Source organism: Apus apus, unplaced genomic scaffold (genome assembly GCF_020740795.1).
Source record: "Apus apus isolate bApuApu2 unplaced genomic scaffold, bApuApu2.pri.cur manual_scaffold_34_ctg1, whole genome shotgun sequence".
Taxonomy (NCBI): domain Eukaryota; kingdom Metazoa; phylum Chordata; class Aves; order Apodiformes; family Apodidae; genus Apus; species Apus apus.
The window spans coordinates 169,944-197,817 of record NW_026248849.1 but is presented as its reverse complement, the minus strand read 5'-3'; the positions used below and the strand labels follow the sequence as shown (position 1 = coordinate 197,817).

The following is a 27,874-nucleotide window of genomic DNA, read 5'->3' as shown; positions in this document are numbered from 1 at the left end:
GGGTCTGCAGATGGCCACGTAGCGGTCATAGCACATGATGGTGAGAAGGGACCACTCTGCTGAAAGGAAGAAGAAAAAGAACAAGAGCTGTGCAGCACATGCTGAGTAGGAGATGGCCCTGGTGTCCCAGAGGAGATTGGTCATGGCTTTGGGGAGGGTGGTGGAGATGCAGCCCAGGTCGAGGAGGGAGAGGTTGAGCAGGAAGAAGTACATGGGGGTGTGGAGGTGGTGGTCCCAGGCGATGGTGGTGATGATGAGGCCGTTGCCCAGGAGGGCAGCCAGGTAGATGCCCAGGAAGAGCCAGAAGTGCAGGAGCTGCAGCTCCCGCCTGTCTGCGAATGCCAGGAGGAGGAACTGGCTGATGGAGCTGCTGTTGGACATCTGCTGCCTCTGGGCATGGAGACCTGTCCAGCAAAAAAAATTAACAGAATTTCAAGCAAAAAAATCTAGTAGTTACTCTTAAAAGACCACAAGCTGCCTCTTGCCTTTCCTGAAGACATTGGGCAGGTCCTCTTTGTATAATCTGGCTGGTTCTGGATGATGGTTCACCAGGGAGCTGTGAGCCCTGGAGGAGTGAACCCTGCCCTGCAGCCACAGGTAAACAGCAAGAAGGGGCGACCACAGGTTGGATCCACTTGTTGGATCTAAGAGCTTTTCAGCATTTCTCTTCCAGACTCACCCAACTGCAGGGTAGAGCTGAGTGGACTTTGGTTTGTTTCTTCTGCTCTAGTTTACCCACCACGCCTGAGGAGTTTTAAGGTGGAAGACCTTGAGCAAATCTCTTCCCATTCTCTACCCTAAACCCCATCCCCTGAAAACAGACATTGACTCTCTCCTTGTTTACAGAAAATTTCTCCATCTCCCTGGCTGGAGCTCTGGTCTGTGCTGGCCAAGTGTGCTGTGAGGAGCCCAGCTGCAAAAAGAGTTTCTCCTGCTCCACAGGAGAGGGAACATGGGAAAGAGGATGAGAAGCTGCTAAGCAGGTGACTCAGGCTGAGATCCCAGTGCCTTGGAGCCAGGAGCTCTGCTGTGGAGCAGAGGAGACCAAGGGCTTGCTGCGGGGAAGGGACCTGACTGCAGCTGCTCCTGCTGGAAGCTGTCCCCACCTCTCCTCCCTGGCCCTGCTCACAGCCCCATCCCACCCAGCCTGTGCTCAGCTCTGCCCTGCAGAGCCCTCCTGGCAGCAGGACCCTGCCCAGGGGCAGCTCTGTGCTGGCCACTCCTGAAGAGGAGACCAGATCAGCCCTGGGGAGAGCACAGAGCTGAGGGCAGTGCTTCCTGCAGGCAGAGGAAAGGCTGAAGGCACTTTCTCAGGGGCCTTGACAAACCTGCTCCTCTCTCCCTGCAAAGCTGCAGGAGTCTGGGTCTCCTGTCCAAGCCAGCAGCTCCAGGACTGGTTCCTCCCCCCGCACAGAGGGGCATGCAAAGAGACACTCACCATGCCCAGGGCTGTGAAGATGTCTCCTTCAGCAGCTCTCAGCCCTCCTGCCCCTCCTGCCTGCCTTTATCCTCTCTCCCTGCCTGGCTCCTCTCCCCTGCTGCCTGCAGGCAGTGCCCTCAGCCCCTGCTGGGGCTCCTCTCCACAAGGCAGGCTCAGCTGCACACTCCCAACTTTCTGCAGCATTAATGGGTCCCAGGGAGGACCATTACCAGGAAAGGCTGCACAGGGGCTGCTTAGAGCAGGAACCTGGAAGCACTCATGGCAGGCAGGGAAAGGCCATGGCAAGGTGGCTCTGATGAGCAGTGAAGCTGAAGAAACCTCTCCAGAAGCCAGAGTCAGGTGCAAACTCCAGAGTTTCTGGCAGTGTGAAGGGGTCCCACTGAGGGACATCCCTGACAAAGCTGCCTGGGCTCTGGTGAGAGCAGGAACCTGGAGGCCCTGCTGACAGGCAGGCAAAGGCAAGGACAAGATGGCTCTGAGCTGGAGTCAGCCTGGCTGGGGGAGATGATTCCAAGGTGCAAGCCCTGACCCAGAGGCCCTGGGAGAAGAGATCCTGCCCCTCACACGTTGCTCAGGGCTCTGCCCGGGCACTGGGATGTGGGGATGTGCAGTGCCTGGAGCAGGACTAGGAGACACTCTTTCTCAGGCTCACAGGTGTGATGAGGAGCCCATGGAGTCCTGCTGCTCTCATGAGAAGGTGTCTCCTCGTAGGCAGCAGCTGCAGAGAGAAGCTCCACAGCCCAGGAGATCAAGACCTGGGCTGGGGGCTCTCAGCCATGGCTGTGCCCCCAGCTGTCCCCACCACAGGCTGTCCTACAGTGTCTGACTCCTGCAGCTCTTTCCCTGCAGGCTGTGGACATCCCCCTGCTTCCCAAACTGGCCACCCATTGTGATGTCATGGCCATACATCCCATTTAAGGCTCTACTGCCCCATTGTGATGTCATGGCCATACATCCCATTTAAGGCTCTACTGCCCCATTGTGATGTCATGGCCATACATTCCATACAAGGCCATATGAGGTACTGAGGCCTGAACCAAAGAAGACCTCTAGAGGAATCTCACAACCCAGCACTATATATAGATGTATATTTTGATGACAATCTCTAACTATCTGGTGCAACACTTACTGTGTAGCTGTAACCAGCAGACAGATCTCTCTTTATTTAGAGGAATGCTGCAAGGCCGTGAAACCAGACATCTGGCCTTGGGGAGACTGATGTGGTTCAAGCCAAAATAGAGAGAGATACCACCCACCCACCCCCCTTTGGCCCAGCCAGTCACTAGACTGGTTTTGAAATGAGTCCCATTGTCTGACTCAAGTCTTCCTGGAAGGACCATCTCCTTCATTCCTTCTATTTAGCAGCCCTTGTACACGTCTCAGGAGAACAGCAGTGGGTTCATTGTCTCAGGTTCTCATGTCCTCTTTATAAGATCACACTAGAGAGACCACAGGTGGCATCCAAGTGGGTCCTGCCTCTCTTGCTGCTGTCTCCTAGCAGGACGTGTCCCCTTCATGGCTGCAGCACCAGCCTTCCCATCTCTCAGGCATCTTATTCCTTCCCTCAGTCATTTCTTCCATGGCTGAGGTGTGGAACTGATGGGGATCAGAGATCATGTCTCCATGCTGTCGTGCTTTGAAAGCCACTTCACTCACAGTTGGTCTTTTGTAGTCATCAAATCATCCCCTGAAGGAGAACATCTGGGCATGTGCTGCTGGCACAGCCTGCACAGACCTCTGGAGCATTTGTGTGTCGCACAGAAGGTCACCAGGATCTGTAACCCCTTGTTATCATAGATCACCTCTGGCACAGCCAGTTCTCTCAGACACGTGATGTCTCTCTCAAGAGTGGCTGTTCTGCTTCGGCGCCAGTCGATGTCACCCTTGTGGGGGTATCTCTGCCTCACAGCTGAAAGAAGTTGGCTCCACAGGCTGGGAGTTCCTGCCTTACTCCCAAGTGCTCTGTCAATGCAGCATCTCTGGCCAGGGATCCCAACTGCCTGCCTTCTCTTTCGTCCATGTCCTAGATTTCAGCCCCACTATCAAAGCAGCAGAGCAACCAAGGCAGAAGGGGCTCACCTTCATGGAGGGTCAAGTCCTTTCTCATGAGGTGCAGTTCCTTTAGAGAGAAAGGTTGGACAAGGTCATCGTTGTCATCTGCTTGAGAAGGGCCTACTCCTCCATCTGCTTGAGAAGAATCTTCTCCATCACTCTCTTCCTGGTCCTGTGGAAGCTGTGGAGATTTCAGACAGGGATGAGCTCTGGGACCAGTTGTCTTTGCCTTTCCCTTGATGACAGGATGAACCTTTACTCACTGGATGGAGGGCGAGTGGCCTTGGTCTTTGCAGCAGCAGCAGTGGTGGCAGCAGCCTTGCCTGGGGGGAGTGGCAGTGAGGGGAACAACATCTTGCTCTACCATCCACAGAACATTCTAAACATTCAGCAGAAGCATCCCTACTGAAACCTGCCATTCAGATCCAGAGCTGGGAGATTCAGCCCGAGACAAAACGCAGAGGTAAAGCTGACCCTGCCATTACCAACATGGACCTTTCTGTTCACATCAAAGCCCTTACTACACACTGCCACCCTATAGATCAGTATCAAAACCCCTGTGAGCACTCAATATCTTCTCACAGGAGAGATGATGGCTTTGGCTACAGTCTTATAAATAAAAACCAATCACATACATGAACCAATCACATCTACATAAAAGAATCAGCAGAGCAGCTCCACAGAGCAGGATGATCCCAGCTGCACACCACATGTACAACTGCATCTTGGGAAAAAGCTGCAGCAGAAACTTTGCAGGAAGTGTCTGTTCAGTTTTCAACCCGTCAGTAGATTCAGCAGAAGTGCAGCCCATTGCTACCTGAGGGATTCCTGCCATCAGAGCTGGAATCTTCAACATTCACCAATGACTTTAGAGCCTGGGCTAAAGATTCAGCCCCACGTTGGGCACCAATAATTGCTGTCACGGTTTGACTCAGGATGGGAATGGAAATGGCCTTTGTCTAGACAGTCTGCACCTGGAAGGACAGCTTTAGAAAGGGCCATTGTCTCATGACCACCAGGCAAAATTTCATGTTGAGGCTCTGGACTTGGTTTCCTCCTTGTCCCTTCTTGGGGTAGCCAGGAGGTGTTGCACAGTTTTCCTACAGTTGGTGTTGCTCATCCTCCCACCCACTGCCCCCAAGAAGAGTCCTGACCCACAAGTGAGGGGTAGGATCTGCCTTCCTATTGCCTGGGGCTCAGAGTTTGGCCTCACTGCTTCATAGAATAAAGACATACTAAGAATTCTTAGCTTCAGAGCCACCTGCACAGGGACTTTGCCTCCCTGCAATCACAGCCTCCAATTACCTGCTCTAACGAGTCCCTGGGGAGGCTTTGTCAGCAATAGCCCTCAGTGGGGCCAATCACTGCTTCAAGGTACTTTCAGTTTTGCTTCTGGCTTCTTTAAACTATTCATTCATTCATCCATCTCTCAGCACCTGGGGCTCATGGACTCAGCACCAAATACACTGTGGGGCTCATTAAAATACAACAACCCTAACGAGCTGTGACTTTTCCTGTAATGATCTTCAGGTCCTCACAACTTGAACAGCTAATTGGAGTCTTTTCATCATGTAGTTAAGGAGGAATCTTTCATCATGTGCCTAATGAAAATGGCTTGGTTTTCCTTATTTGAAAGGCTCTCTTTTGTGGCTTCTCAGCTTAGAGCAGAGATAAAGGCAACTCAATACAAGATGAGAAATGAAAAACTAACAATGAGATAAAGCCAAATAAATCATTTGTCAGACTTGTTCTAAAATTAATGTTAAACAAATGCAAGTAAAATATAAAAATATTTTTGCTGCTTCACCTCAGTTTCAGAGCTGTATTTTCCTTCATAACTGCTTTAAAAATATTTGAAACATTCTATTTTTCAGTGATATCTGTATTGTAGATATTTTGTGGTGTAATAATTAATTCTGCTGTATTTCATGATGTTGTATTTTTCTCTTAGATGTTGTATAATTGCATTTGCTGAGCATACATTTTAAAACTCTTTTGTTTCTATATGTCTTAAAACATTATTAAAAAAAAAATAAACACTATTAAAAAAGACACCCTGGACCAGTATCACTTGGAGAATGCTTCTATCACCTCTTCTCTCAAATGAAAATCATCCAAAATATACTTTAAATTAACCCCCCATTTTTATGAGGTACTGTCTGAAATCTTCCTCCTGAACTACATGATGAAAATGCTCCCAATGAGCTGTAAGGGTCTTGAAGACCTGAAGAGACAGGGAGACAAAAGGCTCGTTAGGGCTCTCTGCACTTTAATGACTCCCAGGGTGTGTTTGGTGCTGAGTCCATGATCCTCAGGTGCTGAGGGAAGACTGAACAAAGTGCTCAGGAAGCCAGAAGCAAAACTGAAAGTGCCTTGAAGCAGTGATTGGCCCCACTGAGGGCTATTGCTGACAAAGCCTCCCCAGGGACTCCTTACAGCAGGTAATTGGAGGCCACTGTCAAAGTAATTAAAAAAACAGTAAAACAAACAAAAAAAGCTTGTTAGTGCTTTGTAATACTTGCTTGTTAGGATGAGGATGATCTAGCTCGTTAGGGCTAATGACATGAACCTCAGATACTGAGAGAAGCCTGAACAAAAGGAAGGACCCTGAAGCACTCAGGGGTCCCCCTGAGCCTGACAAAGCCTCCCCAGGGCCTCGCTAGAGCAGATCATGGGAGGCCATGAGTGCAGGGAGGCAAAGGCCCTGGGCAGGTGCCTGTCCTGCTGAGAAACCCTTTGCTTTGTTGGATGGAGCAGAAAGGCCAAGCCCTGAGCCCAGGCCCTGGGAAGGCAGATCCTGTCCCTCTCACAGGGCTCAGGGCTCTTCCTGGGGGCAGTGGGGGCTGAGGGGGAGCAATGACAAGGGAAAGGAAATGCTGTGACAGTTTGGTTTTGGATTTTTTATTATTTTTGGTGATATAAATATATTATTTTTGTTATTAGGATTAGGATTATATTTTGTTTCAATCATTAAGCAGTTCTCAACTCAACCCACAAAAGTTCTTTCCTTTTTCCCCCAGTTCTCCTTCCTGTCCCACTGGGAGGAGGCCACGTGAGCGAGGGGCTGTGTCTTGCTGAGTTGCTGGCTGGGGTTAAACCTGAACAGTCCTTTTGATTTGTGGTGCCCAACGTGGGGCTGGAAGGGTTCAGAGAAGGACAGCTCTGATCAGAGCATGGTAAAATGAAGCAGTTATAATTGTTCATTGTACTGGTTTCACAGTCACTGGGCACCGTGTTGGTTGCTTTGCTCTCTGAGCTGTTATGAGAGCTGTGGGATGTCACACCTTCCATGCTTCTGGAGGTGCTGGTGGTCACCTCTGGAGCCTGGCTCAAGGGCATCACTGGGCTGGGCTGTGTGACCCTGATGGTGAGACTGACCCTGTGTCTGGAGTCAGCACTGCTGTCACCTCTGTCCTTCAGCTGCAACCTCCTGGAGACTGTTAACAATGACAGTCCTCACCATTTCTCCCCGCTGAACCCATGGATGGAACAGACATCTCTGGCATTCAGGGGCCCTGAAACACCTGCTGCAATCAAACAAGCCCAGCAGTTCCAGCCTCCCTGCTTTGGAGGACAATGGCTGAAAGAGAACTCTGGGGAGGTCTGGCACATGGATCATATCACACTGCCACCAACCACCAAGGCAAGTGCCATGTGCTCACCAAGGTGGAAGGAACCACCGGATGGCTGGAAACATCTCCTGTGTCCCCTGCCAGCACCCACACACTGTCCTGGCCTTTGGAAAACAAGTCCTATGTGACATGGTACCCAGCAAGGATGGAGTCAGACTGGGCCAAAGGGCCCTGAGTGGGTGTATCACAGCCCCCAGAGGTGCCAGAGGTGATCTATGATAACAAGGGTGTCACAGGCCGGTACCGGGGGCTCCCGGCTGTCAGGGTGTTTCTGTGACTCCCCCCCCAGTGTGGAGGGGTTTGTGAATGAGCCCGAGGGTCACACGCGGCGCTGCCTCTCACGGAGGAACGGCCACCGCGGGGCCGTATCTTAGAGGGTAGATCAGAACACCCTCCCACCACGCTCACAAATTGCTACTGAGGCCAATGTTTAGTTTATGAATTAATAGGTTTATTAAGGGTCAACACAAGTTAAGGGAACAAGGTTCAGGAGAGGCTGTCCAGGTGTCTATTGGAAAGGGATTCAGAGGTACTATGGTCTTATTAAAGGCACACTCCGAGAAGGAGTGTAAAATCAATGGAGTGAAAGGGAAGGAGTTGAGCCCGGCAGGAAAGTTAGAGTGTGTGTGTGTGTGAGTGTGTGTGTGTGTGTCTGTGTGTGTCTGTGTGTGTGTGTGTGTCTGTGTGTGTGCCTGTGTGTGTATGTGTGTGTGTGTGTGTGTGTATTTACCCTCCTCCCGCAGCGCGTGGTTCCCGGGATGCGCTGGCAGGCTCGGCAGGAGATCCGTGGGGGGGCTTCCCGGGAACCGGGGCGACCCCTCCCAGCAGCAGCAGCTGCACCAAGCACGGCTCCAGTCCCGAAGCAGATGACAAAGGCAGGCTGGGCAAGCTCCTACTTTGGTCTGGTTTGGTTCAGGCTGGGCAGGCAGGGTCCCCGGGGAGCGGGCACAGGTGCCCCCCTTTCCGCTTCTCCGGGCAGCGGTCGCGGGGCAGCCCCCCCTTCCCTCTCGGCTCCTCCGGACAGCGGGGCTGGCGTTCCAGGGACTTCTGCTGCTGCTGCAGGGTCTGCTGCAGGTTCCCATGGCTTCTGCTGCTGCAGCAGGGTCTGCTGCAGGTTCCCATGGCTTCTGCTGCTGCAGCAGGGTCTGCTGCAGGTTCCCATGGCTTCTGCTGCTGCAGCAGGGTCTGCTGCAGGTTCCCATGGCTTCTGCTGCTGCAGCAGGGTCTGCTGCAGGTTCCCATGGCTTCTGCTGCTGCAGCAGGGTCTGCTGCAGGTTCCCATGGCTTCTGCTGCTGCAGCAGGGTCTGCTGCAGGTTCCCATGGCTTCTGCTGCTGCAGCAGGGTCTGCTGCAGGTTCCCATGGCTCCTGCTGCTGCAGCAGGGTCTGCTGCAGGTTCCCATGGCTTCTGCTGCTGCAGCAGGGTCTGCTGCAGGTTCCCATGGCTTCTGCTGCTGCAGCAGGGTCTGCTGCAGGTTCCCATGGCTTCTGCTGCTGCAGCAGGGTCTCCTCCTGGGCAGGCAGAGAGCACCGGCCTGCAGATCTTGCCCTCTTTTATAGATCAGAAATCACTGTTCGAGAAAGTACCTCTGTTCAAATTAGCCAATTAGCACTGGCCAGGTACGTGCTCTGTGAGAGGCATCTTTAATCTATTGTCCATTCTTCTGCCAGTTATCAGAACACTTATGCTCTTTTCTTGCTGTGGAGTTATCTGGTAGAGCAGGAGGCGTCTTCCAGTTAGTCCTTGGCTAAATGAGCAAAAAGACACCTCTCTTGCTTTGCCGGCTTGAAAGGCATTTTGTTTAGTCTGATGTGGGGGGAGAGAAGATGGACCGTTCCCGAAAAAGAGGTTACAGATCCTGGTGACGTTCTGTGCGACACACAAATGCTCCAGAGGTCTGTGCAGGCTGTGCCAGCAGCACATGCCCAGATGTTCTCCTTCAGGGGATGATTTGATGACTACAAAAGACCAACTGTGAGTGAAGTGGCTTTCAAAGCACGACAGTATGGAGACATGATCTCTGATCCCCATCAGTTCCACACCTCAGCCATGGAAGAAATGACTGAGGGAAGGAATAAGATGCCTGACAGATGGGAAGGCTGGTGCTGCAGCCATGAAGGGGACACGTCCTGCTAGGAGACAGCAGCAAGAGAGGCAGGACCCACTTGGATGCCACCTGTGGTCTCTCTAGTGTGATCTTATAAAGAGGACAAGAGAACCTGAGACAATAAACCCACTGCTGTTCTCCTGAGACGTGTACAAGGGCTGCTAAATAGAAGGAATGAAGGAGATGGTCCTTCCAGGAAGACTTGAGTCAGACAATGGGACTCCTTTCAAAACCAGTCTAGTGACTGGCTGGGCCAAAGGGGGGTGGGTGGGTGGTATCTCTCCCTATTTTGGCTTGAACCACATCTGTCTCCCCAAGGCCAGATGTCTGGTTTCATGGCCTTGCAGCGTGCCTCTAAATAAAGAGAGATCTGTCTGCTGGTTACAGCTACACAGTAAGTGTTGCACCTGATAGTTAGAGATTGTCATCAAAATATGTATAAATATATAGTGCTGGGTTGTGAGATTCCTCTAGAGGTCCTCTTTGGTTCAGGCCTCAGTACCTCATATGGCCTTGTATGGGATGTATGGCCATGACATCACAATGGGGCAGTAGAGCCTTAAATGGGATGTATGGCCATGACATCACCATGGGTGGCCAGTTTGGGAAGCAGGGGGATGTCCACAGCCTGCAGGGAAAGAGCTGCAGGAGTCAGACACTGTAGGACAGCCTGTGGTGGGGACAGCTGGGGGCACAGCCATGGCTGAGAGCCCCCAGCCCAGGTCTTGATCTCCTGGGCTGTGGAGCTTCTCTCTGCAGCTGCTGCCTACGAGGAGACACCTTCTCATGAGAGCAGCAGGACTCCATGGGCTCCTCATCACACCTGTGAGCCTGAGAAAGAGTGTCTCCTAGTCCTGCTCCAGGCACTGCACATCCCCACATCCCAGTGCCCGGGCAGAGCCCTGAGCAACGTGTGAGGGGCAGGATCTCTTCTCCCAGGGCCTCTGGGTCAGGGCTTGCACCTTGGAATCATCTCCCCCAGCCAGGCTGACTCCAGCTCAGAGCCATCTTGTCCTTGCCTTTGCCTGCCTGTCAGCAGGGCCTCCAGGTTCCTGCTCTCACCAGAGCCCAGGCAGCTTTGTCAGGGATGTCCCTCAGTGGGACCCCTTCACACTGCCAGAAACTCTGGAGTTTGCACCTGACTCTGGCTTCTGGAGAGGTTTCTTCAGCTTCACTGCTCATCAGAGCCACCTTGCCATGGCCTTTCCCTGCCTGCCATGAGTGCTTCCAGGTTCCTGCTCTAAGCAGCCCCTGTGCAGCCTTTCCTGGTAATGGTCCTCCCTGGGACCCATTAATGCTGCAGAAAGTTGGGAGTGTGCAGCTGAGCCTGCCTTGTGGAGAGGAGCCCCAGCAGGGGCTGAGGGCACTGCCTGCAGGCAGCAGGGGAGAGGAGCCAGGCAGGGAGAGAGGATAAAGGCAGGCAGGAGGGGCAGGAGGGCTGAGAGCTGCTGAAGGAGACATCTTCACAGCCCTGGGCATGGTGAGTGTCTCTTTGCATGCCCCTCTGTGCGGGGGGGAGGAACCAGTCCTGGAGCTGCTGGCTTGGACAGGAGACCCAGACTCCTGCAGCTTTGCAGGGAGAGAGGAGCAGGTTTGTCAAGGCCCCTGAGAAAGTGCCTTCAGCCTTTCCTCTGCCTGCAGGAAGCACTGCCCTCAGCTCTGTGCTCTCCCCAGGGCTGATCTGGTCTCCTCTTCAGGAGTGGCCAGCACAGAGCTGCCCCTGGGCAGGGTCCTGCTGCCAGGAGGGCTCTGCAGGGCAGAGCTGAGCACAGGCTGGGTGGGATGGGGCTGTGAGCAGGGCCAGGGAGGAGAGGTGGGGACAGCTTCCAGCAGGAGCAGCTGCAGTCAGGTCCCTTCCCCGCAGCAAGCCCTTGGTCTCCTCTGCTCCACAGCAGAGCTCCTGGCTCCAAGGCACTGGGATCTCAGCCTGAGTCACCTGCTTAGCAGCTCCTCATGCTCTTTCCCATGTTGCCCCTGCTCTGGAGCAGGAAAAACTCTTTTTGCAGGTCTCCTTACAGCACACTTGGCCAGCACAGACCAGAGCTCCAGCCAGGGAGATGGAGGAATGTTCTGTAAACAAGGAGAGAGTCAATGTGTGTTTTCAGAGGGTGGGGTGTAAAGTGGAGGGAATGGGAAGAGATTTGCTCAGGGCTGTCCTGACTTGTGAGTGTGCTTTCCTCCTCTGGCAGCACCTCCTGAGGAAAGGGCTGGGATGTCCAACAGCAGCTCCATCAGCCAGTTCCTCCTCCTGGCATTCGCAGACAGGCGGGAGCTGCAGCTCCTGCACTTCTGGCTCTTCCTGGGCATCTACCTGGCTGCCCTCCTGGGCAACGGCCTCATCATCACCACCATCGCCTGGGACCACCACCTCCACACCCCCATGTACTTCTTCCTGCTCAACCTCTCCCTCCTCGACCTGGGCTGCATCTCCACCACCCTCCCCAAAGCCATGGCCAATTCCCTCTGGGACACCAGGGCCATCTCCTACTCAGCATGTGCTGCACAGCTCTTGTTCTTTGTCTTCTTCCTTGGAGCAGAGTGGTATCTTCTCACCATCATGTGCTATGACCGCTACGTGGCCATCTGCAGACCCCTGCACTACGGGACCCTCCTGGGCAGCAGAGCTTGTGTCCACATGGCAGCAGCTGCCTGGGCCTCTGGGTTTCTCAATGCTCTGCTGCACACAGCCAGTACATTTTCACTGCCCCTCTGCCAGGGCAATGCCCTGGGACAGTTCTTCTGTGAAATCCCCCAGATCCTCAAGCTCTCCTGCTCACACTCCTACCTCAGGGAACTTGGGCTTATTGTGGTTAGTGCCTGTTTAGCTTTTGGCTGTTTTGTCTTCATGGTGGTGTCCTATGTGCAGATCTTCAGGGCTGTGCTGAGGATCCCCTCTCAGCAGGGAAGGCACAAAGCCTTTTCCACCTGCCTCCCTCACCTGGCCGTGGTCTCTGTGTTCATCAGCACTGCCATGTTTGCCTACCTGAAGCCCCCCTCCATCTCCTCCCCATCCCTGGACCTGGTGGTGGCAGTTCTGTACTCAGTGGTGCCTCCAGCACTGAACCCCCTCATCTACAGCATGAGGAACCAGGAGCTCCAGGATGCTGTGCAGAAACTGGTGACTGGAGGATTTTCAGAAGTGCTCACCTGGTTGTCTTCTTGTGCAAATCACTGCTGATGTATCTCAGTATATGTCATGTCCATCTTTGCTAGTTTTTCTGGGGTTAGCTTATCAACTTTATGGGGTTTTATTTGCTCTGTTCTTCTTTTTCTAATGTTGTCCAGAAAGGAATGTCAGTACTTGTGCCCTTTCTAATTCTGTGTCTGTCCAGCTTGTGTCTGACCCAGAGACTGTGTAAATCAGGAGCTGTGCTCTCTGTGTGTTTAAACAGAATCCAGACCTTCCAGCCACTCACAGATCCTTCCTTGGAGACCTTCTCAGAGCCTCTGTGCAGAGGGGCAGGGTAAGGGCTGCACAACAGCACTGCCAGGGAGCACCAGCACCTGGGCATATCCAAGCTGTTCCCTTCCCACTTTCCCAGGGTTGCAGGCTGCCTGGCACCAGGATCTCCTGAGCATGCCAGCCAGAGAGACACTGCCACTGACCTGCATTGCACAGAGTCATAGAGTGGGCTGGGGTGGAAGGGACCTTGAAGGTCATCTAGTTCTATTGTCCTGCATGGACAGCAACACCTCCCACTAGATCAGGTTTCTCCAAGATCCATCCCACTTGCCCTGGAACACTTCCAGGGTTGGGGCAGCAACAGCTTCTCTGGGAAACCTGCACCAGTGTCTCACCACCCTCACAGGAAAGAATTTCTTCCTCAAGTGTAATCCCAATCTCTCTTTTCAGTTTGGAACTCTTCCCTTCTCATTCTGTCACTGCATGGCCCTGAAATAAAGTCCCTCTCCAGCCTTCCTGGAGCCCCCTGGCAGGTGCTCTAAGGTCTCTCTGGAGCCTTCTCTTCTCCAGGTTGATCAACCTCAGCTCTCTCAGACTGTCTCCAGAGCAGAGCTGCTCCAGCCCTCGGATCATCTCTGTGGCCTCCTCTGGACTCACTCTGAGCTCTGGGGAGGCCAGGAGGAGCCTGGAGGAGAGAGATGGGAGGTTGGAGGGAGGGAGCAGGGCTGGCCCTGGGGCTGTCACTTCCTGAGCTGCTGATCTGCTGAGCCTGCCAGATGGAGAGTCCCTGCCCCTGAGCTCCATTTCCTCCTTTCATTCTGCAGGGCCTGCCCAGACTGGGCTGCAGGGAGAGGTGGAGCTGGGAGAGCTGGGGAAGAGCTGGGCTGGGCAGAGTCCCCGAGAGGAAAGCAGCAGGGAACAGCTCCAGTGTGTGAGTGTGCAGGGTGGGGGCACAGCGGCGTGTTCCTGGCCCAGCCAGGCTCCTGGGACAGGCAGGAGCAACCAGCAGGGCAGGCTCTGCTCTGTCTTCACTGGGCAGCCCAGGAAAGCTGCCCCAGGGCCATTGTCACTCAGCAGCCAGAACAACCACCCTCCCCAGCACTGGCCTCTCACCACAGCTGACAGAGATTGCTTGTCCCTCCCACAGGGACACATTGTCAGCAAGGGCAGGAGTCCCTGTTTGCCCTGTGCAGACAAGACCTGAGCATGAGCATCATGTGCGGGGGGTGAGATGAACCCCAGAGAGCACAACCCCCCAGCTCTTCCTGGGGGGCTGTGAGGGTCTGTAGGACAGACAGTGTCTCCAGGTCACTCCATGTTGACAGCAACGTCCCCTGGAAACCACCTGGATGCAGCTGAGGGATGTGCTTCCTTGAACCAAGGGCCACCAGCCTGTCCCAGCTGCTGGCCACCATCTCTGCCCACAGGGCTGTGAGTCCTGTTTTGTCAGCCTGTTGCACCTGGGAGTGTTTCCTGCTGGTGGCCACAGCCTGCCTTCAGGGCTGGGCTTGCTGTCACCTGCCTCTGTCTGCAGGATTCATGGGCTGGAAGGTCGGTCCTGAGCAGGCAATGGCACCTGGGTCAGGGGTGTTTAGGTTTGAGTGATTCTGGCCTGGTGTTGAGCACCTGTAAGAGGAACTAGAGAGAGGGTCCTTAACTCCCTGAAAGACCCAGGAGGGTCGGAACAGGGATGGGTCAATATTCCCCCTGTTCCTGCCATACTCTACAAAAGCAGGAGAACCAGAAGCTCAGGCCCTTTCCTTCCTCTGCCTCCTTCCTTTCTGCTGCTGCTGCTGCTGCCTGGGGATTCTTCAGTTCACCAGGTGCTCTCTGGAATCCAACTCCACCAGGTGCTGTGAGGAGCCCTGGACCCCTCTCCTGAAGTGGCCTTGCTGCAAGGGACCCTCACCCACCCGTTCCTGCCATCAGCAAGATCAGTTTTGTCTATATTAGTACAGAAGTGTATAGATCTGTTCTTTCCCCATGTGTTATTTCCTTACCCACGTTGCAGTAAATTCATTCCTGTTTCAGTTTCCAGCCCTTAAGTCTCTTCCTTATCCTTCTGTCTTCCCTTGGGAGGGTGGAAGGGGGGGAATAGACAATGATTTATAGTTTTATGTCCTATTTGCCACCTGAGTTGTTTTCTCATTTGGTTCAAGCAGTGGTTGCTGCTGGGAGGAGCTGGGCTGAGGGTTGGCTTGGGCAGTTCAAGGGCGACTTGAGGATTTGGGTGTTATGAGAAATGATTCTGCTCCTTTCTCTGGCCAGTTCCCCGTGCCCGAGCCTGGGGGCCCCAGGCATGGCTGTTCCCTTCTGCTTGCATGAGGGCTGTGCCTGCTGTGTGCCAGGGCTGGCTCCAGTTGGGAAGTGGTGCAGGAAACCTGCCGCTGCCAGCCCCCCAGGGCCCCTCCTGCTGCCCCCGCTGCTGCTGCCCCCACGGCCCCTGCCGCTGCTGCCGCCCCCGGCGCTGCTCTGGGGTCAGCGGGACCTGCGGCAGCGCGTGACACCGCTCCCCTCAGTCCCAACCAGCCCTGGGGGCTCCAGGAACAAGGCGCAGAGAGCACGGGGAGAAGTCAGACCGCCCGGGGAGGGATGAGGACTGGGAGACAGGGGCAGGCGCTGGTCCAGGGGAGAGGCAGCCTGGGGCAGGAACAGCACACGGCAGCGATTCGGGCCTGAGATCAGGGTTAAATCCCTGCCCATGAAGGAGTCACGGGATGGAGGAAAGGATCCTACACACAGGGAGGATGAGTCACTGATTTGGAGGCTGTTGGGGTGGGATGGCCTGGGAGCTGCTGGGGTAGATCTGGAGGGCAGGGAGGCTCTGCAGTTGGGATCCTTAGCCAGAGATGCAGGCATTGATAAGATGGTTGGCAGGAAAAACGGTCCTTACAGTCTCTGGCACCACCTTTTGATGGCTGTCAAAAGCCAGTATCCCCACAGGGAGGACACTGATGCCACCCCAGTAGGTGGACACCATAGAAAGAGGTATTACCTGTCTGAGAGAGCTGGCAGTCCAGGAGGTCATCTATGGTAATGGGGACACACCTGAAAGCCCTGAGGAGCTGCCATGCAGTCAGCCCATGCTAAAGAGGCTCTCACAGAGTGCTCCTCCTATGTATCCCACCATGTTGGGAGGAAGGGTCTTTGTGGGAAATGGTGAAACACCACCAACTGTCGATGAATTTGCTAACCAGCTTAGGTAATATGCAGACAGTATCTCTAACCCCCTAAATGCCCATGTCTCAGCTGTGGAAAAAACAGCTGAGGAGTGGAAAAACCTCTGTGAGAAGCTGGGTGATAGGGTCTCCAGACTGGAGAGGCAGAAAACCACCCATTCCTCTCCTGAATGGAACCATGTATCAGCCATCAGAAACAGGGGCACTCCAAGGAGACCAGCTCAGGTTATGCAGAATCAGACACGAGGTTCTCTGTGGTCTCCTCTGCTGAACATGGTGAGGACACGAGCAGGTGGGACGGCAAAGCCACTGCTGTTCTGCGTGCCAGAGCACGGGAGCTGCAGGGTGGTGCCACTAGAGAGAACAGTCCCAGCATGATGACTGCTCGGCTCTCCCGGGAAGTATCTGCTGGCCCAAGCAGGTGGGTCTCTACCCCAGAGGAGAGTCCAGCACGCCACACAAAGCCCTGTGTTACTTGTGGATGCCATGCTCAACGTTAGAGGGGCCCTGCCTCCAGCCAGCTGCAGGAGAGGGATAACCCAGTTGACTGGACACTGTGGGTTGGGTGGCCTGGCACAACAGAACCACAGGGTTCTAGAGCCCTGCTGGGCACTGCTGCACAGTGCACTTTGATACCATCCAGCCAGACAGGGGCAGACTCCATTACCAGCCCTGGAGTCACTGGAGGGTCTCAAGAGCTGAGTGTGTTGGAGGCTGAAGTGAGCGTGACTGGGAATGACTGGGAGACCCATTGGATAGTAACTGGCCCAGCTGCTCCCTGCATCCTGGGTACAGATTGCTCTGGAGAGGGGACTTTGAAGACCTGGAAGGGTATAAATGGGCCTTTGGTGTAGCAGCCATAGAGACTGAGGGCATTACCTGGCTGTCTGCCCTGCCTGGTCTCTCTGATGACCCTTCTGTGGTGGGCATGAGGAGGGTGGAGGAGCAGCAGGTACCAACCCCTTCTACTGCAGGACATCGTGGGCAGTACCGCCCCAGCAGAGACTCCCTGCTCCCAGCACATAAGCTGATTGGTCAACTAGAGAGCCAAGCAGTGATAAGGAGGGCTCAGTCACCCTTCAACAGCCCCGTATGGCCAGTGCAGAAGCCTGATGAGGAATGGAGATTAACTGTGGACGACCATGGCCTGAATGAAGTCACAGCACCGATGAGAGCTGCGGTTCCAGACATGTTGGAGCTGCAATAGGAGCTGGAATCCCCAGCAGCTCAATGGTGTGTCCCTACTGACACTGCTAACGTGTGTTTAGGTCCGACCACTGTTAAGAATATCCAGTGCAGAACTAGCCCCTTTGTTTGCCCTGTCAAAAGGGGACACTGACTTACGTTCTCCCTGCAGTCTTGGCTCTGAAGCCGCTCAATCTTTACAGAAGGTTGCCATGGCAATAATGGTCAGGCAAGCACAGCAATGGGCTCCTGAGTTGCCTTTTCACCTTATTCTCTTAAATCCCTCCCGGCAGCCTCATGCGCTGATATTTCAGTGGGATCCCCAAATGTCAGATCCCCTGCTCCTTATGGAGTGGGTCTTTTTATCAAACCAGCCAACAAAACCTGCCTTGACCCAGCACGAGATGTTTGCCTTTTTGATGGTTAAGGCCAGGCAACGCTTGTTGTTGCTGGCGGGCGTGGACTTTTGCTGTATCTGTTTGCCTGTTACCAATGTTTATCTGCAGTGGCTAAACCAGCGGTCAGACACGTTTGCTGTGGCATTGGCAGATGATACAGGCCAACTTACATCCCACCCGCCTCAGCACAGGCTTTTTACCACTGCCTTTAATTTGGTACCTCTGCCTAGAAGAAGCGACCAGCCATTACAGGCCCTTACAGTTTTTACAGACGGGTCTGGGAGGTCACACAAATCAGTCATTTTATGGTGGGATCCTCAGTCTAATGGATGGGACTCAGACATAACCACTGTTCCCAGATCCCCTCAAAGTGTGGAACTAGCTGCAGTTGTTGGGCTTTTCGAAGGCGGTCTGCCCCACTTAACCTTATCCCTGATTCAGCTCATGTCGCAGGAGTTGTTGAGTACCTCACCAGTTCAGGTATCACCAGATCGCAGGGCACAAGCTCAACTTAGTAATTCCTTTTTTCATCAAAATGCAGGAGGGTTAAAACAACAGGTTGGGCTCTCTTCACAGCAAGCATCTAATATTATTGCTGTTTGCCCTGACTGCCAAAGACATTCCTTTCCTTCAGTAGCAGGGGGGGTGAATCTCAGAGGTTTACAAAGTTTGCAGTTTTGGCAAACAGACGTTACACATTGTCCAGAGTTTGGCCGGTTAAAATTTGTGCACTTGTCTATTGATACCTTCTCTGGTGCTTTGTTTGCTTCTTGTCATACAGGTGAAAAAGCGCGTGATGTTCAAAAACACCTTCTGCGTGCCTTTGCCACCTTGGGCATTCCCTCTCAGATAAAAATGGATAATGGCCCAGCGTATGTCTCAAAGACAACAAATGACTCCTTTGCCTTAAGGGGTATAACTCACATCACTAGTATTCCTCATTCCCCTACGGGCCAGTCTTTGATTGACCGATCTCATCAATCTTCAAAGCACGTTTGCAAGAACAGAAAGGGGAATGGGGACTGCCACCCCTGAGGAACGATTACAGAAAGCTTTGTATGTTTTTAATTTTTTAAATTGCTCTTTAATAGATGAAAATCCTCCAATAGTTTGGCATTTTAATGGAAATGCTCCTCTTGAGGCACGGACTAAGGCTCCTGTGTTGATTCACAATCCTTAAACAGGTAAGGTTTTGGGACCTTATCCTCTTGTCACGTGGGGAAGAGGTTCTGCTTGTGTTTCCACAGAGAAGGGCCCCAGATGGATCCTGGCAAAGAATGTGAGGCCCTTTCGTGAACCCTTACTGCAATCAACGAACAGCAGCCCCGGCCCTGCATCTGTTCAACAAACACCTGAAACCTCTGATGCTGTTGACAACTGAGAAATCATCAGAACATTTGGGAAGGACTTTATTCTGACTCTTATAGCCCTTGGGAACATGATTGGTTTTTTTGGGGTATGGGGACTGACAGGCTGGTTTAGGAGTTTGGTGAAAACCATTGTATAAGCTTTAGCTGTTTTATTCTTTTACTGGTCTTCTTGCCCTGTATGTTACAGTGTTTACAAAAGTTAATTATGAACTCAGAGAAGCAGGTTCTTTTTGTGCAACAGAAAGGGGGACATGAAGGAAGAAACCTGGGGAGCAAAACTCAGAGCACTGCTCAATTAATGGGAGGAGATATTCTGGCCCTTGTAGGTCGTAAACCATGGGAACAGAATGCAGCTCTGTAGGAGACTTGATAGTGAAGTGGAAAAGCACTGACCCTGATGAGCAGACAGTAAGAAGCCACAATAAATCTAAGGCTATGTTAGCAGAGGAATGTGCTCAGCCTGCGTTTAGATAAGGAAGCCTGAGCGTAGCTAAAAAAGTAGCATTTTGACAAAGGCAGCCAATGAGGAGCTGTGCCTGGATCATGACTGGCATGTGAGCAGGTTAAGGGAACCAGTGAAACAGGAACAGGATTCGTGTGGGCAGTGAACATGTGTATAAAAGGCAGCCTGTGTATAAAATAAATGACATTTTGCTTGCATCAAGCTGCGTCCCGTCTCTCAGTCGCTGCATGAGACTTTACTGAGGCGGGTAGTGGTACAATAAGGGGCAATGGCTTCAGACTGAAAGAGGGGAGATTAAGAGTGGATATAAGGAAGAAATCTGTTAGGATGAAGGTGACGAGACACTGCAACAGGTTACCAGAGAAGTGGGTGTGCAGAGAATGGGTTCCCCATCCCTGGAAGTGCCCAATGCCAGGAAGTTTGAGCAACCTGAACTTGTGAGAGACGTCCCTGCCATGGCAGGAAAGTTGGACTAGGTGATCCTTTACGTCCCTTCTAACCCAAACCGTTCCATGAGTCTTTGATTCCAATATCCCCAGCTCTGCTCCACAGGACTGCCAATACCCACATAGACAGTTGTCACGATTTGACTCAGGATCAGCAATTGAACCAGAGACAACAAGGCTCTCAAACCCCTCCCACCCAGGTAGTGAAGGAGAGAGAGGATGAGGGAGAGACACTTTTCTGGATTAAAAACTAAACTTCACAGCTTTAATTAAACACTAACGACAAAATAAAATATGTACAATTATATACAAACGTGTTCAGGAATGTGTAAAACCCTTTTGCCTCCCCCACCCCCAGCAACTCCCACAGCATCTCCTGAGCTGGGAACAGTTCCAAAAAGTCTCGGAGCTGCTGGAGAGAGAGCAGAGACACCGGCCATGGATGGAGGAGAAGGGAAGAAGAAGCAGGAAGGAAGTTGTCTTGTGTGATCTCTGTCCTTCCTCTGAGCTCACTTAGCTCTATGGAATGGAAGATCTCTGGCCAGTTTTGCTGTCTGTCTCACTCAGCCTCCTATGGGAGGATCAAAGATCTCCCTGTAGCGTCTGAGCCAGAAGAACAAAGACATGACCTTGGAATCCCAGCAATTAAAAAAACATTTGAGCATTTGTTATCATTCCAAGCTGGAAGACTTTGCTACTAATTAAAAGAAAGCTTGCTGAAGGAAAAAGAAATCAGCAAAAGGAAAATTGGCTTCATCCTGTCTCAAAATAGGACAGCTGGGCATTAACCTCCTGAACCCCTCCTACCTGCTGGGGCAGCTCCCTCAGATACAGAGGAGATGTGAAGAGGTGGCAGTTAAGACCAATAATCTTCTACTTGTTCCTTTATTGAGTGTGTCTAAACAGGCAGCCCAGATACATGTGTACATAAGGAGTGGAGACAGGAAAAAGGTAGTACACGAAGTATGATAGTAAGTAACTATGAAAGAAAAAAATAAATGAATGAATGAATGAATCAATGAGTGAATGAATGAATTAAAAATCCCAAAGGAAAAATAAATACATAGAAGAAGAAAATATAGCCCTAGTTATTCCTGAGGTTCAGTGGGAGCCCTAGTGGGGTAACATGGAACTTATTAAATTGAAGTAGATTCTATTAAAATATTTTCCTGAGGGCATCCTTGAGCTCCTTGTTCCTCATACTGTAGATGAAGGGATTCAATGCAGGAGGCATCACTGAGTACAGAACTGCAACCAACAGGTCCAGGGATGGGGAGGAGATGGAGGGGGGCTTCAGGTAGGCAAACAGGATGGTGCTGACAAAGAGTGAGACCACGGCCAGGTGAGGGAGGCAGGTGGAAAAGGCTTTGTGCCTTCCCTGCTGAGAGGGGATCCTCAGCACAGCCCTGAAGATCTGCACATAGGACACCACCATGAAGACAAAGCTCAGAAAGAATAAACAAGCACTAAGTACAATAAGCCCAAGTTCCCTGAGGTAGGAGTGTGAGCAGGAGAGCTTGAGGATCTGGGGGATTTCACAGAAGAACTGTCCCAGGGCATTGCCCTGGCAGAGGGGCAGTGAAAATGTACTGGCTGTGTGCAGCAGAGCAGTGAGAAACCCAGTGGCCCAGGCAGCTGCTGCCATGTGGACACAAGCTCTGCTGCCCAGGAGGGTCCCGTAGTGCAGGGGTCTGCAGATGGCCACGTAGCGGTCATAGCACATGACAATGAGAAGGGACCACTCTGCTCCAAGAAAGAAAATAAGTAGAAACAGCTGTGCAGCACATGCTGAGTAGGAGATGGCCCTGGTGTCCCAGAGGGAATTGGCCATGGCTTTGGGGAGGGTGGTGGAGATGCAGCCCAGGTCGAGGAGGGAGAGGTTGAGCAGGAAGAAGTACATGGGGGTGTGGAGGTGGTGGTCCCAGGCGATGGTGGTGATGATGAGGCCGTTGCCCAGGAGGGCAGCCAGGTAGATGCCCAGGAAGAGCCAGAAGTGCAGGAGCTGCAGCTCCCGCCTGTCTGCGAATGCCAGGAGGAGGAACTGGCTGATGGAGCTGCTGTTGGACATCCCAGCCCTTTCCTCATGAGGTGCTGCCAGAGGAGGAAAGCACACTCACAAGTCAGGACAGCCCTGAGCAAATCTCTCCCTATTCCCTCCCTTCACACCCCACGCTCTGAAAACAGAAAATGTCTCCTTTTATACAGAACCTTCTTGGATCTCCCTGGCTGGAGCTCTGGTCATGTGGGTCAAGTGTGCTGTGAGGAGCTGAGCTCCCAAGGAGCTCTCCCTGCTCCACAGCAGGGGGGAGCTGGGAAAAGTATGTCAGCTTCACAAATACCCTCTTTTCCTCATCTGTGATCCACTTGTGCATATTCCTGTAGGAGAACCTCCACGAAACTCCTACAGCTGTGGTGCCACCAGCAGAGCTGGCTGGTCCCAAGCCCTCCAGCCCAGCATGTCCAGAGAAGCTCAGCTGGGCTGGGCCCAGCGGTTTTGCTGCCCTGGCCACAGCTGCCTGAGAGCTCCTGCAGAATCGGTGTCTGAGCTGCACCTTAGACACCCTTGTCCTTAGGGAGCCTGAGGGGAAGGGCAAGGACAGCACAGGCAGCAGGGCCAGATGGAGAAATGCCCCGATGCTCCCAGAGAGGGAGGACAGGCACCCTGAGGTGGCACTTGGACGCTTCTCCTCCGCAGGGATCAAGCTGCTAAGCAGGTGACTCAGGCTGAGATCCCAGTGCCTTGGAGCCAGGAGCTCTGCTGTGGAGCAGAGGAGACCAAGGGCTTGCTGCGGGGAAGGGACCTGACTGCAGCTGCTCCTGCTGGAAGCTGTCCCCACCTCTCCTCCCTGGCCCTGCTCACAGCCCCATCCCACCCAGCCTGTGCTCAGCTCTGCCCTGCAGAGCCCTCCTGGCAGCAGGACCCTGCCCAGGGGCAGCTCTGTGCTGGCCACTCCTGAAGAGGAGACCAGATCAGCCCTGGGGAGAGCACAGAGCTGAGGGCAGTGCTTCCTGCAGGCAGAGGAAAGGCTGAAGGCACTTTCTCAGGGGCCTTGACAAACCTGCTCCTCTCTCCCTGCAAAGCTGCAGGAGTCTGGGTCTCCTGTCCAAGCCAGCAGCTCCAGGACTGGTTCCTCCCCCCGCACAGAGGGGCATGCAAAGAGACACTCACCATGCCCAGGGCTGTGAAGATGTCTCCTCCAGCAGCTCTCAGCCCTCCTGCCCCTCCTGCCTGCCTTTATCCTCTCTCCCTGCCTGGCTCCTCTCCCCTGCTGCCTGCAGGCAGTGCCCTCAGCCCCTGCTGGGGCTCCTCTCCACAAGGCAGGCTCAGCTGCACACTCCCAACTTTCTGCAGCATTAATGGGTCCCAGGGAGGACCATTACCAGGAAAGGCTGCACAGGGGCTGCTTAGAGCAGGAACCTGGAAGCACTCATGGCAGGCAGGGAAAGGCCATGGCAAGGTGGCTCTGATGAGCAGTGAAGCTGAAGAAACCTCTCCAGAAGCCAGAGTCAGGTGCAAACTCCAGAGTTTCTGGCAGTGTGAAGGGGTCCCACTGAGGGACATCCCTGACAAAGCTGCCTGGGCTCTGGTGAGAGCAGGAACCTGGAGGCCCTGCTGACAGGCAGGCAAAGGCAAGGACAAGATGGCTCTGAGCTGGAGTCAGCCTGGCTGGGGGAGATGATTCCAAGGTGCAAGCCCTGACCCACAGGCCCTGGGAGAAGAGATCCTGCCCCTGGTGTGTTTGGTGCTGAGTCCATGATCCTCAGGTGCTGAGGGAAGACTGAACAAAGTGCTCAGGAAGCCAGAAGCAAAACTGAAAGTGCCTTGAAGCAGTGATTGGCCCCACTGAGGGCTATTGCTGACAAAGCCTCCCCAGGGACTCCTTACAGCAGGTAATTGGAGGCCACTGTCAAAGTAATTTAAAAAAACTGTAAAACAACAAAAAAAAAGCTTGTTAGTGCTTTGTAATACTTGCTTGTTAGGACGAGGATGATCTAGCTCGTTAGGGCTAATGACATGAACCTCAGATACTGAGAGAAGCCTGAACAAAAGGAAGGACCCTGAAGCACTCAGGGGTCCCCCTGAGCCTGACAAAGCCTCCCCAGGGCCTCGCTAGAGCAGATCATGGGAGGCCATGAGTGCAGGGAGGCAAAGGCCCTGGGCAGGTGCCTGTCCTGCTGAGAAACCCTTTGCTTTGTTGGATGGAGCAGAAAGGCCAAGCCCTGAGCCCAGGCCCTGGGAAGGCAGATCCTGTCCCTCTCACAGGGCTCAGGGCTCTTCCTGGGGGCAGTGGGGGCTGAGGGGGAGCAATGACAAGGGAAAGGAAATGCTGTGACAGTTTGGGTTTGGATTTTTTATTATTTTTGGTGATATAAATATATTTTTTTTCTTATTAGGATTAGGATTATATTTTGTTTCAATCATTAAGCAGTTCTCAACTCAACCCACAAAAGTTCTTTCCTTTTTCCCCCAGTTCTCCTTCCTGTCCCACTGGGAGGAGGCCACGTGAGCGAGGGGCTGTGTCTTGCTGAGTTGCTGGCTGGGGTTAAACCTGAACAGTCCTTTTGATTTGTGGTGCCAAACGTGGGGCTGGAAGGGTTCAGATAAGGACAGCTCTGAGCAGAGCATGGTAAAATGAAGCAGTTATAATTGTTCATTGCATTGGTTTCACAGTCACTGGGCACCATGTTGGTTGCTTTGCTCTCTGAGCTGTTATGAGAGCTGTGGGATGTCACACCTTCCATGCTTCTGGAGGTGCTGGTGGTCACCTCTGGAGCCTGGCTCAAGGGCATCACTGGGCTGGGCTGTGTGACCCTGATGGTGAGACTGACCTGGGATCCAGAGTCAGCACTGCTGTCACCTCTGTCCTTCAGCTGCAACCTCCTGGAGACTGTTAACAATGACAGTCCTCACCATTTCTCCCCGCTGAACCCATGGATGGAACAGACATCTCTGGCATTCAGGGGCCCTGAAGCACCTGCTGCAATCAAACAAGCCCAGCAGTTCCAGCCTCCCTGCTTTGGAGGACAATGGCTGAAAGAGAACTCTGGGGAGGTCTGGCACATGCATCATATCACACTGCCACCAACCACCAAGGCAAGTGCCATGTGCTCACCAAGGTGGAAGGAACCACCGGAAGGCTGGAAACATCTCCTGTGTCCCCTGCCAGCACCCACACACTGTCCTGGCCTTTGGAAAACAAGTCCTATGTGACATGGTACCCAGCAAGGATGGAGTCAGACTGGGCCAAAGGGCCCTGAGTGGGTGTATCACAGCCCCCAGAGGTGCCAGAGGTGATCTATGATAACAAGGGTGTCACGGGCCGGTACCGGGGGCTCCCGGCTGTCAGGATGTTTCTGTGACTTCCCCTGCCAATGTGGAGGGGTTTGTGAATGAGCCCGAGGGTCACACGCGGCGCTGCCTCTCACGGAGGAACGGCCACCGCGGGGCCGTATCTTAGAGGGTAGATCAGAACACCCTCCCACCACGCTCACAAATTGCTAATGAGAGCAATGTTTAGTTTATGAATTAATCGGTTTATTAAGGGTCAACACAAGTTAAGGGAACAAGGTTCAGGAGAGGTTGTCCAGGTGTGTATTGGAAAAGGGATTCCAAGGTACTATGGTCTTATTAAAGGCACACTCCGAGAAGGATTGTAAAATCAATGGAGTGAAAGGGAAGGAGTTGAGCCCGGCAGGAAAGTTAGAGTGTCTGTGTGTGTGTGTGTGTCTGTGTGTGTGTCTGTCTGTGTGTGTGTGTGTGTGTGTGTGTGTATTTACCCTCCTCCCGCAGCGCGTGGTTCCCGGGATGCGCTGGCAGGCTCGGCAGGAGATCCGTGGGGGGGCTTCCCGGGAACCGGGGCGACCCCTCCCAGCAGCAGCAGCTGCACCAAGCACGGCTCCAGTCCCGAAGCAGATGACAAACGCAGGCTGGGCAAGCTCCTACTTTGGTCTGGTTTGGTTCAGGCTGGGCAGGCAGGGTCCCCGGGGAGCGGGCACAGGTGCCCCCCTTTCCGCTTCTCCGGGCAGCGGTCGCGGGGCAGCCCCCCCTTCCCTCTCGGCTCCTCCGGACAGCGGGGCTGGCGTTCCAGGGGCTTCTGCTGCTGCAGCAGGGTCTGCTGCAGGTTCCCATGGCTTCTGCTGCTGCAGCAGGGTCTGCTGCAGGTTCCCATAGCTTCTGGTGCTGCAGCAGGGTCTGCTGCAGGTTCCCGTGGCTTCTGGTGCTGCAGCAGGGTCTGCTGCAGGTTCCCATGGCTTCTGCTGCTGCAGCAGGGTCTCCTCCTGGGCAGGCAGAGAGCACCAGCCTGCAGATCTTGCCCTCTTTTATAGATCAGAAATCACTGTTCGAGAAAGTACCTCTGTTCAAATTAGCCAATTAGCACTGGCCAGGTACGTGCTCTGTCAGAGGCATCTTTAACCTATTGTCCATTCTTCTGCCAGTTATCAGAACCCTTATGTTCTTTTCTTGCTGTGGACTTATCTGCTAGAGCAAGGGGCTGTTCCAGTCTGTCCTGGGATAAATCAGCAAAAAGACACCACTCTTGCTTTGCTGGCTTGAAAGGCATTTTGTTTAGTCTGATGTGGGGGGAGAGAAGATGGACCATTCCCTACACCTGGGTATTCCTGTGGAAGTCTGAGATATGGAGAAGACTTCTGGTGTGGGAAGAGGCCAAGGGGTGCTGGTGGAGCTGGCCTGTGTCCTTGTGAGGCCTCTCTGACCTTGGAAAGGCCAGAGGCATCAGAAAGTTTCCTGAGCACTTGGAAAAGAGACACATCAAACCCTTCATGCAGAAGGACTGGAAGGAGGATGGGGAGAATGACAGGCTGGTCAGCATCACCTGAGTCCCTGGGAAGGTGATGGGGCCAGTGCTCCTACATCCTGCCCCAGGCAGCTGAAGGACAAAGATTGGGGCAGAGTAACCCCTACCAGAGGGCACCTGGGACCTGAGCAGCTCAGCAGTGACCCTGGGGAGAAGGGCCTGGGCATGACAAGGGATGCCATGGGAGCCAGTGGGACACACTCACCCTGTAGAAGGCCACCTGCATATGGGGCTGCACATGTGGGGCTGCATGAGGGGGTGCGTGGCCACCCAGACCATGGAGTTCCCATCCCCCTTGACTCAGCACTGCTGTGGCCACCTCTGGATTATTGGTGTCTGGCTTTGGGGTCTTCTGGTCTCAGGGGAATAGGGAGGAACTGGAGAGGGTTCAGAGGAGATCTGCCTGGATGCAGTTTGGAGAGGCTGAAGGTTCTGGGGCTTCTTCAGCCTGGTGAAGTGGAGGCAGAGGGCACTGCAGTAGTAGCCTGTACCTGCCTGAAGGCTGGTTCCAGAGATGATGGAGCTTTTCCTGGTAGTGGGAAGAATAGGAAACATCCATGAAGTGCAGATTGGAAGGCTCAGAATGGAGGTGAGACAAAAGGAATTTCACTCAAAGGGAAGACCAGAGAAGCAACAGGTCAGCCAGAGGGAGATGAGATTATCCCCTGGTTTGTGTTTCAAGGAACAGGCAGTGAGAGCAGAGAGACATCAGTGAAGGTGCAGAAATGCCAGGGTGAGAGCTGGGTGGGACAGCAAGAAGGGGCTCAGCAGCCTGAAGGGAAGGAGCTGCAGGCATGGGCAGGGTAGGACAGCCTGCATAGAGGTGGCCAAGGGCTCTGGCGAGATGGAAAGGCCCAACAGGACACTGGGCTTTGTCCCCTGGGCTGCTGCTGTTGCCTTGGCCACTGAGGTCAGTGGGGAGATGAAACTTCATTTGGACGCATCATGATCTGCCCTCCCAGGGCCTGGGCTCAGGGCTTGGCCTTTCTGCTCCATCCAACAAAGCAAAGGGTTTCTCAGCAGGACAGGCACCTGCCCAGGGCCTTTGCCTCCCTGCACTCATGGCCTCCCATGATCTGCTCTAGCGAGGCCCTGGGGAGGCTTTGTCAGGCTCAGGGGGACTTATTAGAGCTCCAAGGTGCTTTGTTTTTTCCTTCTAACTTCGACTTCTGGAGAAGTTTCTTCATTCTTCTCTCAGAGGTTCATGTGATGAGCCTCAAATGCCCTAACAAGCTGCTTATCTTTTTGTGCTTTCCTTCAAGTCCTGAAGCTCACAGGAGCTGTTCCCCAGTGCAGTCAAGGAGGAAGACTTCAAAGTGCACCTAATATAAGTGATATTTTAATTTCAGAGGATTATTTCATTACTTTTCAGTTTGGAGG

General features: G+C 53.4%; 3 protein-coding genes across 3 annotated transcripts in view; 2 read left to right on the top strand and 1 right to left on the bottom strand.

Annotated features, from left to right (window-relative positions):
- The first annotated feature begins 11,444 nt into the window (after positions 1-11,444).
- On the top strand, positions 11,445-12,410 carry LOC127396206 (olfactory receptor 14J1-like). The gene has a single exon (XM_051643826.1). It carries the CDS (start codon positions 11,445-11,447, stop codon positions 12,408-12,410), a length of 966 nt encoding a protein of 321 aa, XP_051499786.1.
- Positions 12,411-20,832: 8,422 nt separating this feature from the next.
- LOC127396234 (olfactory receptor 14J1-like) lies at positions 20,833-21,759 on the bottom strand. Its single transcript, XM_051643854.1, has one exon. The coding sequence runs from the start codon at positions 21,742-21,744 to the stop codon at positions 20,833-20,835; it is 912 nt and encodes a 303-aa protein (XP_051499814.1). The 5' UTR covers positions 21,745-21,759.
- Positions 21,760-27,182: 5,423 nt separating this feature from the next.
- CLASRP (CLK4 associating serine/arginine rich protein) overlaps positions 27,183-27,874 on the top strand; it is a 40,411-nt gene continuing 39,719 nt past the window's right edge. The window contains exon 1 of the mRNA XM_051643853.1: positions 27,183-27,187. The gene's annotated coding sequence lies outside the window, so the exon portion shown is untranslated. The remainder of the gene's footprint in view (positions 27,188-27,874) is intronic.

What these genes read in the sequence shown, in the direction of transcription:
- LOC127396234 (XM_051643854.1), bottom strand. Translation starts at nt 21,744, where the DNA reads ATGTCCAACAGCAGCTCCATCAGCCAGTTCCTCCTCCTGGCATTCGCA.
- LOC127396206 (XM_051643826.1), top strand. Translation starts at nt 11,445, where the DNA reads ATGTCCAACAGCAGCTCCATCAGCCAGTTCCTCCTCCTGGCATTCGCA.